Source organism: Carlito syrichta, unplaced genomic scaffold (assembly GCF_000164805.1).
Source record: "Carlito syrichta isolate Samal-C Ts95f unplaced genomic scaffold, Tarsius_syrichta-2.0.1 Scaffold126413, whole genome shotgun sequence".
Classification (NCBI taxonomy): Eukaryota; Metazoa; Chordata; class Mammalia; order Primates; family Tarsiidae; genus Carlito; species Carlito syrichta.
Genome location: NW_007070509.1, coordinates 437,291 through 448,161, shown reverse-complemented (window position 1 = coordinate 448,161; position 10,871 = coordinate 437,291). Strand labels below are relative to the sequence as shown.

The 10,871-nt window shown below is 50.9% G+C and overlaps 1 protein-coding gene across 1 annotated transcript in view; it reads right to left on the bottom strand.

Annotated features, from left to right (window-relative positions):
• Nucleotides 1-7,841, bottom strand: part of FLAD1 (flavin adenine dinucleotide synthetase 1) — an 8,696-nt gene extending 855 nt beyond the window's left edge. Inside the window, exons 1-6 of the mRNA XM_008048591.2 lie at nt 7,633-7,841; nt 6,940-7,164; nt 3,861-4,605; nt 3,127-3,274; nt 2,586-2,684; nt 2,318-2,507 (exon numbers count right to left, since the gene is read on the bottom strand). Of these exons, the coding sequence (XP_008046782.1) occupies nt 2,318-2,507; nt 2,586-2,684; nt 3,127-3,274; nt 3,861-4,605; nt 6,940-7,020 (1,263 nt within the window). The 5' untranslated portion in view covers nt 7,021-7,164; nt 7,633-7,841. The remainder of the gene's footprint in view (nt 1-2,317; nt 2,508-2,585; nt 2,685-3,126; nt 3,275-3,860; nt 4,606-6,939; nt 7,165-7,632) is intronic.
• Nucleotides 7,842-10,871: the final 3,030 nt, after the last annotated feature.

Sequence of the window (10,871 nt, the reverse complement as noted above, 5' to 3'; positions counted from 1 at the left end):
CACCACACCTGGCTAATTTTTTTTTTTTTTTATTTATTGTAGAGACGAGGTCTCACTATGTTGCTCAGTCTGGTCTCAAACCCTTGAGCTCAGGCAGTCCTCTCTCCTCGGCCTCCTAAAGTGAAGAACTGAATTTTTTTTTTGAGTTGGGAGTCTCACTCCGTCACCCAGCCTGGAGTGCAGTGGCACACTCGGACACTCCAGTGTTGACCTGCTGGACTCAGGTGATCCTTCTGCCTCAGCCTTCCAAACAGCCAGAATTATAGGCACATGCTACCACGCCTGGCTAATTTTTTTTTATTTATTGTAGAGACGAGATCTCACCAAGTTGCCCAGACTGGTCATGAACCCGCAAGCTCAGGCAATCTACTCACCTTGGTCTCTCAAAGTGCTGGGATTACAGGTTGAGCCAAGAACTGAATTTTTAATCATAATTCATTCTTTTTTTTTTTTTTTTGAGTTGGAGTCTCACTCTGTCACCCAGGCTGGAGGGTGCTGGCATGCTCCAGGCCACCGCAGCCTCAACCTGCTGGGCTCAGGCAATCCTTCAGTTTTAGCCTTCCAAGTAGCTGGAACTACAGGCACATACCACCCTTCCCGGCTAATTTTTTGATTTATTATAGAGATGAGGTCTCACCAAGTTGCCCAGGCTGGTCTCGAACCCACAGGCTCAGGCAATCCTCACACCTCGGCTTCCCAAAGTGCTGGGATTATAGGCAAGAGCCACCACACTTGGCCCTGTAATTCATTTTTTTGTGAGTCGGCGTCTCACTCTGTCGCCCAGGCTAGAGTGCAGTGGCATGCTCACGGCCACAGCAGCCTCGACCTGCTGGGCTCAGGCGATCCTTCCGCCTCAGCCTTCCAAGTAGATGGAACTATAGGCATATGCTACCACACCCAGCTAATTTTTTGATTTATTGTAGAAATGAGGACTTGCCATGTTCCCTAGGCTGGTCTCAAACCCATGGGCTCAGGCAATCCTCTTGCATCCGCCACCCAAAGTGCTGGAATCACAGGCATGAGCCACCATGCCCGGCTCATACTTAATTTTTAAAAGTGGGATATGGCTGGGCAACAAGCCTGCAATCCCAGCACTTTGGGAAACTGAGGTGAGGGAGACTGCCTGAGCCCATGATTTGAGACCAGCCTGGGCAATTTGGTGAGACCTCATCTCTGCAATAAATTAAAAAATTAGCCAGATGTGGTAGTGTGTGCCTGCAGTTCCGGCTACTTGGAAGGCTGAGGCGGAAGGCTTGCTGGAGCCCAGTAAGTTGACACTGGGGTGGCTGTGATCATGCCACTGCACTCCAGCCTGGGTGACGGAGTGAGACTCTAACTCCAAAATTTAAAAAGTGGTATATAATTCACGTACCATAAAATACATCCTTCTGAAGTATAATTCAGTGGTTCCTAGTAAATTGTATTTAACTCTAATTAATTAAAATTTTTTTTTTTTTTGAGTTGGAGTCTCACTCAGTCGCCCAGAAAGAGTACATCTGCTGGGCTCGGTGGCTCAGCCTGTAATCCCGTGCCTTGGGAAGTTGAGGTGAGTGGATTGCCTGAGCCCACGGTTCGAGACCCGCCTGGGCAACTTGCGAGATCTCATCTCTACAATAAATCAAAAAATTAGCCAGGTGTGGTAGCGCGCGCCTGTAGTTCCAACTACTTGGAAGGCTGAGGCGGAAGGACAGCTGGAGCCCAGCAGGTCGAGGCTGCGGTGGCTGGGAGCAGCCACCGCACTCCAGTCTGGGTGATAGAGTAAGTCTCCAACTCAAAAAAAATAAAAAAATTTAAGGCTAGGTGAGGTAGCTCAAACCTATAATCCCTGCACTCAGGGAGTCTGATGCAGGAGGATCACTTGAGCCCAGGAATTTGAGACTAGCCTGTGTACACAGTGAGACCTAGTCTCTACAATAAATAAAATGAGGTGTGGTGGTTTGTGCCTGTAGTCCTAGCTACTTGGGAGGCTGAGGCAGAAGAATAGGCTGAGCCCAAGAGGGGTGAGCCATGATTATGCCACTGCACTCTAGCTTGGGCAACAGAGTGAGATCCCGACTAAAAAAATAAACAAAAATAAAATTTAAGTATAGCTAGATGGCTACTGGCTATCACTGTTCTACCCACAGTAGAAAGTACAATGCCTGCCACTGAGCTAGGGTTCAACAAACATTGGTAAAAAAAGATGAATGAACAAACAGCATGGCCGCCCTTGGGTGATGGGGTCCCCAAGCCCCTGCCTCCTCAACCCCAGGGGGGCCAGGCTGCAGTGACTGACAGGGACATAAGACCAAAGGCACCAAGACCTCTTCCCCATTACCAGCAATGGGTTGACACGCATGAATGAAGGCCAGCCTGGGTCTGTGGGGCTGAAAGGGCAGAGACTGCAGGAGTAGGGGTCGGTCCGACGGGTGCCCATCAGGACGGCCTCCAGCTGGGGGTGCTGTGCCTGGAGCTCCCCCAGGGCCTGCTTCATGTTGCCCTCAGCCTCCAACACCTGCAGATTATACCTTAGGAAGAAACAAGTGGGGTCAGGAGTGGGCCCTGCCAAGCCCCCTGCGGACCCCAAACCTCCAGGCCTGTAGTACCTCTTGATGGTGTCCTGTAGAAACTGTTCCAGCTCAGGGAAGGGGGAGACGCTGCGGATATACAGGATCTGGAGGGGTTTTGGAACATCAGGAAATTTCCTGGGAAGGGGGAGAATCCATAGGCTTGCCAGCCTGGACAGAGAAATGGGTCTCCAGAAAGCTCCCTGCTCTCTTTGGCTCCTGGGACAGACACCCTCCCCTCTCCGCTTTCCATCCATCTGATCTACTTGTTCTGGGAAGCCTGCTCTGACTTCTCACCTCTCAAATCTGAGTATGCATCTCTGTTTGGTAGGTAAATCTCACCTCCCTAACAGGACTGTGACTTCCCTGTGCTCAGTGCTGGTGGCCTGCACATCTACACCCAGAGCCAGGCACCTGTCAGATGCCCCATAAACGTGGTGGGGGGATGGAACTGAGGGCTCCATGGCTCCCTCCCTCCTGATCCCCACCCGCACCCCCTTCTCTCTGCTTTCTGGGATGGGGAACTGGAGAATGAGACAGATAGCTATCTCTAGGTCTTGCTCCCCAGGGGACAGCTCACCTCTGCACAGCTGCATGGAAAAGGTGCAGGAGGGCGGTGCAGTCCTTGCCCCCGTTGAAGCCCACACAGAGCTGGATGAGGCTGTACTGAGCCAGGGCAGTCTCAATGGTCTGTAGTGCACCTGCCACCTTTTCCCCCAGAGAAGACCCTGCCATGTCGGCAGGGAATAGAGCATCAGATAGATCATGTGGCCATTAAGGGGGAGTGGGGGCCATGTTGCCCTTGTTTAACCCTCTGACATCTTCCCGGTGTTCCTAAGATAAAGTCCCAGCTCTTTCATGCTGCCCACTAGCCCACAGAGTCTGCCCCCTACCTGCCACCCAGCCACACCTCACCTCAGCATCAGTGTCTTTCCTCTGGAGTAGGGGCTGTTCTGGCTGCCTTCCAGGCCTTCTTTCATACCGTTTGCTCTTGCCCACCTACTAGTCTGATCAAAGTCTCCTTATCACTCAGCTTATTTGACACTTGGCCATCTCAGACCCAGATCAAGATTTCCCCGCTACGGGAGATTGCTGCATTCTGGTTCACCTGTTTAATGTATCCTTTTCTTATTAACCCATGGTCCCCAGAAACAGGGTATACACTGTCTTATTGGAAGAATGAATGAATCAATGGTAGCCATTTTCTACCCTCTCCCCGATTTGCAGGAAGCCCCCAACAGTCCCCGCATTACTGAGACCTACAGTGGCACCCACGGCCCAATGCATGCTGCCCCTCCTCCAGTAAGTCCCTACCTGATTCAGCGAGTGTGTACACAGCCTCACTGGCCTGCTCCACGGCATTGGGCAAGTAGGGGACCAGGGATCCCTGGGGTAGATGGGCAGTCAGGTAGGCCAGACATTCCTTCAGGGGCCCCTCTTCCTCTGAGTCTAGAGTCAGCTTCACCTGATAATAGTTGCTACCCCAGTCGGGGTAGGAACCCAGGCCAAGCCTACGCCCAAAGTGGGCCTGGGCCTCCGCCAGGATAGGGGCGATAGAGCCCTCGTCAGCAGCCACATACAGCTCCCTCGAGTGGAACTGAACAGCTGGGTTTTGGAACAGTCCCTTTAGTCCCTCCAGTGCCCGCCGAAGCAGTTCTGGGATGCCCGGGAAGAGGTAGACGTTTTGGACTGAGACCAGCGGGAACCGGAATGGGCGGCCAGTGCGTGGATCCGTGCCGTAATGCAGGCGGGCAGAGGAGGGCACCAGGGACAGCTTCTCCCAGCCTGCCACTCCAAGGGCTTTGATGGCCGCTTCCAACTCAGGGTGTGGCTTCAGCTCATCCCCAAAGGCCTGTGCCACTGCCTCAAAGGTCACATCATCATGGGTGGGGCCGATGCCCCCTGCTGTGAGGACGTGGGTGAAGCGGCTGGAGAAAGCAGTGACCTCCGCTGCGATGGTGGCTACCTCATCCGGTACAACAGAGACACGGCAAACTTGGACCCCTAGGGAACGCAGTGTCCGGCACAGAAAGTAGGTGTTGGTGTCCTGAGTGTGTCCCTGGGGATTGGGGGGATGAGACTGTCAGTGCTGTGGGGAGGAGGAGCGGGGGCGGGGGGGGGGGAAGGAGACAAGGTTGCATCTGCCTGCCGATGGGAGGCTCTGCTCTTTGGAAGACACCACCTCAGGCTGCTGAGGGGCCTGCACTGGGCACAAGAGCAGGACAATCCATCAGAATGGAGTCTGGGATGATGTGATCCTCTTAGGCCTCCTTTTCTGCACTTTGACCTTGACCTCACCTATGTTAATGGGGTCAATCATCATGCTATGTGGACAGCTCATCCACTTCTTCACCAATTCCAACCGTTTTAGTCCTCTGGCTCCCAGGGCTGGTTGGGCAGCCTTGCTGTATCCCTGGCTGTTGTCACTTTGGTCAATGGCATCCCCAGACACTGTCCACATTCAGATATTCCCTTAATCCTGTCAACTGTACTTCTGAAATGTCTCCCCATCTGGTCTCTTCTCTCTGTCCCCACTGCCACCAAGTAGGTCCTTGGCACCTTTCACCTGGATAATGATGACAGTCTCCTGGCCAGGGTCCCAGCCTCCAGCCACAGCACTCTGCTGTCTCCTGAGTAACCTTCCTAATGCATCACTGCCATTGCATCATTCTTGGGCTCAAAAACCATTTGTTGTTTCCAAATATATACAGAATAAAGTTCACGCCAGGCGTGGTGGCTCCCTGTAATACCAGCACTTGGGGAGGCTGAGGTGGGAGGATTGCTTGAGCCCAGGAGTTTGAGACTAGCTTGGGCAACATAATGAGACCTTGTTTCTATGAAAAACAAAAAAAATTAGCCTGGGTATGGTGGCACATGCCTTAGTCCCAGCTACTTGAGAGGCTGAGGCGGAAGGATCACCTGAGACCAGGAGGTAGAGGCTGTGATGAGCTGTGATTGTGCCACTGCACTCCAGCCTGACTAAAAATAATAATAATAATAATAATAATAATAATAATAATAATAATAAAGTTCAAGTTTCTTTGCAGAGTGAGGCTGTCTGTCTGTGGTGTACACCCAATCTTTTCTTGTCCCATTTCTTACTTCTCTACAAAGAGTCTAGTGATTTAACTCCCTGTGTTTTGGAGTAAGAGAGAGTTAGGTTGGAATCCCATCTCTAACACTTCCTAAGTATGACCTTGGGCAGGTTTCTCAACCTCTCTGACCTTCAGTTTCATAACTAATTGCGATTATGATAAAAGTACCAACTTCATGGGGTTGTTGTGAGGATTAGTAAAATCACATACAGATAATGTAATAAGCACACTGCCAGTTTCTAGTAAGCACTGAAAAAAATAGGGGCTGGCTGGGTGCAGTGGCTCAAGCCTATAATCCCAGCACTTTGGGAGGCTGAGGTGAGAGGATTACCTGAGCCCACGGTTTGAGACCAGCCTGGGCAACATGGAGAGATCTCGTCTCTACAATAAATCAAAAAATTAGTTGGGCGTGGTAGAACCTGCCTGTAGTCCCGGCTACTTGGAAGGCTGAGGTGAAAGGATTGCTGGCGCCCAGCAGGTCGAGGCTGCAGGAATGTGCCACTGCACTCCAGCCTGGGCAACAGAGTGAGACTTCAACTCAAAAAAAATAAAATAAAATAAGGGCCAATATTACTATTACAAACCTGATGTCTGCCATGCTTTATAGTAAGACTTTCCTAATCATTTGGAAGGGATTCCTCCTTTCCAGCACCTTCCTTCTAGTACACTTATCCACTCTGCTGAGTGCCTTGAATCTTTTCCAAATAGGCTGCATGTAACTCTTTTTTATTTTTTTGAGTCAAAGTCTCACTCTGTCACCCAGGCTGGAGTGCAGTGGCTGCAGCCTCGACCTGCTGGACTCAGGTGATCCTTCAGCTCCAACCTTTCTAGTAGCTGGAATTACAGTCATGCACCACCACGCCCAGCTAATTTTTTGATTTATTGCAGAGATGAGGTCTTGCTGTGTTGCCTAGGCTGGTATCGAATACCTGGGCTCCGCAATCCTCTCACCTTTGCCTTCCAAAGTGCTAGGATTACAGGCATGAGCCACCGTGCCCGGCAGCATGTAACTCTTAAGTATACATCACATTCACCTGTACCTCCTCTACTCACTGGGCTGTCATAGTTGTGTAGCCCATCCACACACTACTATACTGTTTGGCAAATTGTGAGGACTTTGCTACACAATTTTCAACGGAGAATGAGGGTTACTATCCCTCCAATATGTTGGACTCACTCCAGGATCCTACTGCAGTAAAGGTGCTCCCACCCCGTTTCACCTCCCTCCACAGGATGTGGAGCAGGCCCTAAGGACTGGACAACACCACACCCTCCCCCCTCTTCTGTCCCAGACACACCTTGAGGATCTCATCTCCAACAATGATGATGCCAGCCGTCACGCTGCGGCCCGGGATAAGTTCAGAGCCCCTAGATGTCATGGTCCTGCCTTCTCTGCCCCTCTGCAAGGCCCTCCAGTAGCTACCCAGACCCCTAAATAGGGGTCGCAAGCACGGGGGTCCCGCCAGGTCTACAGCGCACTGGGGGCCATAGCCAGGGAACAGAGAGTCCGGGGTCGAGGGAACCTGGAGGAGCCAGAAAGGACAATGGAGGAGAGCAGAGTGCACGTTCCTTCTTGGAGGAAGACCCCCCAGTCTTCTCTAACCAGATCCGCTACAAGCGACTCCTTTAGTCCGGTCTCTTTAATAAACGTGTTCTCAAATCCCACTTCATGCCCCTTTAAATATCTTCTAGTTCTAGTCTCCTTAAAATGTCCTGCTCTCCCGAGAACCTACCACTTTAAATGTCTTCGGTCGGCCGAGCCGGTCTCCGGAAGTGTCTACCTAGGGCATTTTGCGTTTAAATGTCTCTTCTCTTTGGGGCATCTGCCCCTTTAAATGTCTACCTCATTCTGGGCCTTTAATTAATGCGTTCCCTGTCCACCCCGACCAGAACGCAGTCTCCTTTGCCTGCAGGTTTCTGCACCCTTTCCAGCCTAGAAGCCCCTTTCTTCCCACCAAGCTGCAGATTACCGAGCTCTTCCAGGCTCTCACCCGCCTGTTCTGCCCCTTCACCGGGTCTTTCTCTCGTTCCTTTCTTCATGTCCCGGGGCAGCTTCCGTACTTAAAGTCCCGCCTTACTCGCACCCACCTCACATTCATTGGTCACTTCCGCTGCCGCTTACTGCTCGAGGATCCCATTGGTGTAGTCAACTGTCGCTCTCTGGCTTTAGCCAGTGGGCGGGAGCAGTGCTGGGTTGGTACAGGCGACAACCACGTGGTCACCCTTCACCCGGAAATGTGGCGGCCGGGCTTTGGCCCGGGGGGGCGGGGCCTACGGGGCTAGGGGCGCGAAACGAGCTGCTGTTGGGGTGCTCCTTTCTGGTGCTGGGGGCCAAGGGAGGCTTGGTTCCAAATTCTTGTACGCATATGCTGTTTTTTTTTAGTCGGTCAGTTAGCCTGGGTTTAAACTGTTTTCATTAACCATGATTGATAATTCTAGGCTAAGAGCTGGTACTAGAATCAGAAAGGATATTATTTTGCAGCAGAAGTTGGAGGAACACCAAGAATGATTATCAGGAAGATCGTGAAGTAGGTGAGCTTTAGTGTATGGAACTTTCATTATTAGTCTTTAGTATAATCAGTAAAATAATTATTTATTTATTTATTTATTTATTTTGAGTCGGAGTCTCACTCTGTCGCCCAGACTGTAGTGCAGTGGCCGCTCCCGGCCACCGCAGCCTCGACCTGCTGGACTCCGGCAATCCTTCCGCCTCAGCCTTCCAAGTAGCCGGAATTACAGGCATACGCTACCACACCCGGCTGATTTTTTGATTTATTGTAGAGATGCGGTCTCGCTGCCCAGGCGGGTCTCGAACCCGCGGGCTCAGGCATAAAATAATTATTTAAACGTCTTTGACAGTATAAAGTTCAAAACCTTCTCTTGCCTCACCTCCCTCCAGATGGTGCTTAGTTCAAACATCACCCCTCCAAGGTATTGGTCTTGTAGGTACAAATGAGATGGTGAGTGGAGTTGCTTCCAGCCACTTTGGATTCTCACATCATCTTACCTTACTCTCATTTCAGTTGCCTTTGGTCTAAGAATGCTTCTTAAACTTTCTTTTTTTTTTTTTTTTGAGTTGGAGTCTCACTCAGTCGCCCAGACTGGAGTGCAGTGGCCGCTCCCGGCCACCGCAGCCTCGACCTGCTGGGCTCTGGCGATCCTTCCGCCTCAGCCTTCCAAGTAGCTGAAACTACAGGCGTGTGCTACCACACCCGGCTAATTTTTTATTTATTGTAGAGATGAGGTCTCGCAAAGTTGCCCAGGTGGGTCTCAAACCAGCGGACTCAGGCAATCCACTCACCTCGGCCTCCCAAAGCACTGGGATTACAGGCTGAGCCACCGAGTCCAGCCTTAAATTTTCTTATACTAATCATCTGGTGATCTTTTCTTTTTTTGAGTTGGAGTCTCACTCTGTTGCCCAGGTTGGAATGCAATGGCACACTCATGGCCATTGCAGCTTCTACTTGCTGGGATCAGGTGATCCTTCTGCCTCAGCCTTCCAAGTAGCTAGGACTACAGGCACACGCAAACACACCCAGTTAATTTTTGACTTATTTTAGAGATGGGGTCTCACCAAGTTGCCCATCTGATCTCAAACCCATCGGTTCAGGCAATCCTCTCACCTCAGCCTCCCAAAGTGCTGGGATTATAGGTGTGAGCCACCATGTCTGGCCTCACATTTTACTCTTTTAAAAACCCAGGCCACGCGTGGTAGCTCATGCCTGTAACCCAGCACTTTGGGAAGCTGCAGCAGGAATATTGCTTGAACCCAGTAGTTCAAGACCAGCCTGCTGGGCTCAGTGGCTCAGCCTGTAATCCCGTGCTTTGGGAGGCTGAGGTGAGTGGATTGCCTGAGCCCGCAGGTTCGAGACCTGCCTGGGCAACTTGGTGAGACCTTATCTCTACAATAAATCAAAAAATTAGGCGGACGTGGTAGTGTGCACTTGTAGTTCCAGCTATTTGGAAGGCTGAGGCGAAAGGATCGCTGGAGCCCAGCAGGTCGAGGCTGCAGTGGCTGGGAGCAGCCACTGCACTCCAGTCCGTGACAGAGTGAGATTCCAACTCAAAAAAAAAAAAAAAAAGACCAGCCTGGGTAACATAGAGAGATGTAGCTACAAAAAAATTTAAAAATTAGGCTGGCATGGTGGTGCATGCCTGTAGTCCCAGCTACTTGGAAAGCTGAGATGCAAGGATCGCCTGAGTGCAGGAGGTCGAGGTTGTGGTGAGCTGTGATGGTGCCACTGCACTCCAGTCTGGGCAATAGTGAGACCCCAATTTAAAGCAAAACAAAAAAAAAACATGTAAGATAGATATCAAACCCATTTTGCAGATGGGGAACAGGTTCAGAAAAGTGAAAGGATGCCATGCAACCACAAAACACTATAGTTAATGGTAAGACTCAAGCATCCAGACCATTATTTCTCAAGTAATAAGCCCTGTTTCCTTCAATTAAAAAAAAAAAAAAAATCAACTTTTTGGCCAGGTGCAGTTATCTTACACCTGTAATCCCAGCATTTTGGGAGGCCGAGGCAAGAAGATTGCCTAAGCCCAGAGGCTCGAGACCAGACTAGGCATCTTAGCAAGACCTCATCCCAATAATTAATCAAAAAATTAGCTGGGCATGGTGGTGCATGCCTGTGGTTCCAGCTACTGAAGGCTGAGGTAGAAGGATTTCCTGAGCCCACTAGGTTGAGACTGTGGTAGCCATGAGTGTGCCACTGCACTCTAGCTTGGGCGACAGAGACTCCAACTCAAAAAAAAAAATTTTTTTTTAAAGAGACAAAACAGGCCAGGCACGGTGGCTCAGCCTGTAATCCTAGCACTCTGGGAGCCCAGGGGTTTGAGACCACCCTGGGCAACTTGGTAAGACCTTGTCTCTACAATAAATCACAAAAAAATATCTGGGCATGGTGGGTCTGTAATTCCACTGAGGCAGAAGGATCACCTAAGCCCAGCAGGTCAAGGTTGCGGTGGCCAGGTGGGTGACAAAGTGAGAGTCCAACTAAAAAAAATATGTCCCAGCCGGGCTCGGTGGCTCAGCCTGTAATCCCGCGCCTTTGGGAGGCTGAGGTGAGTGGATTGCCTAAGCCTGCAGGTTTGAGACCCGCCTGGGCAACTTGGCGAAACCTCATCTCTATAATAGATCAAAATGAGCCGGGCGTGGTAGCGCGCACCTGTAGTTCCAGCTACTCAGAAGGCTGAGGCGGAGGGATCGCCGGAGCCCAGCAGG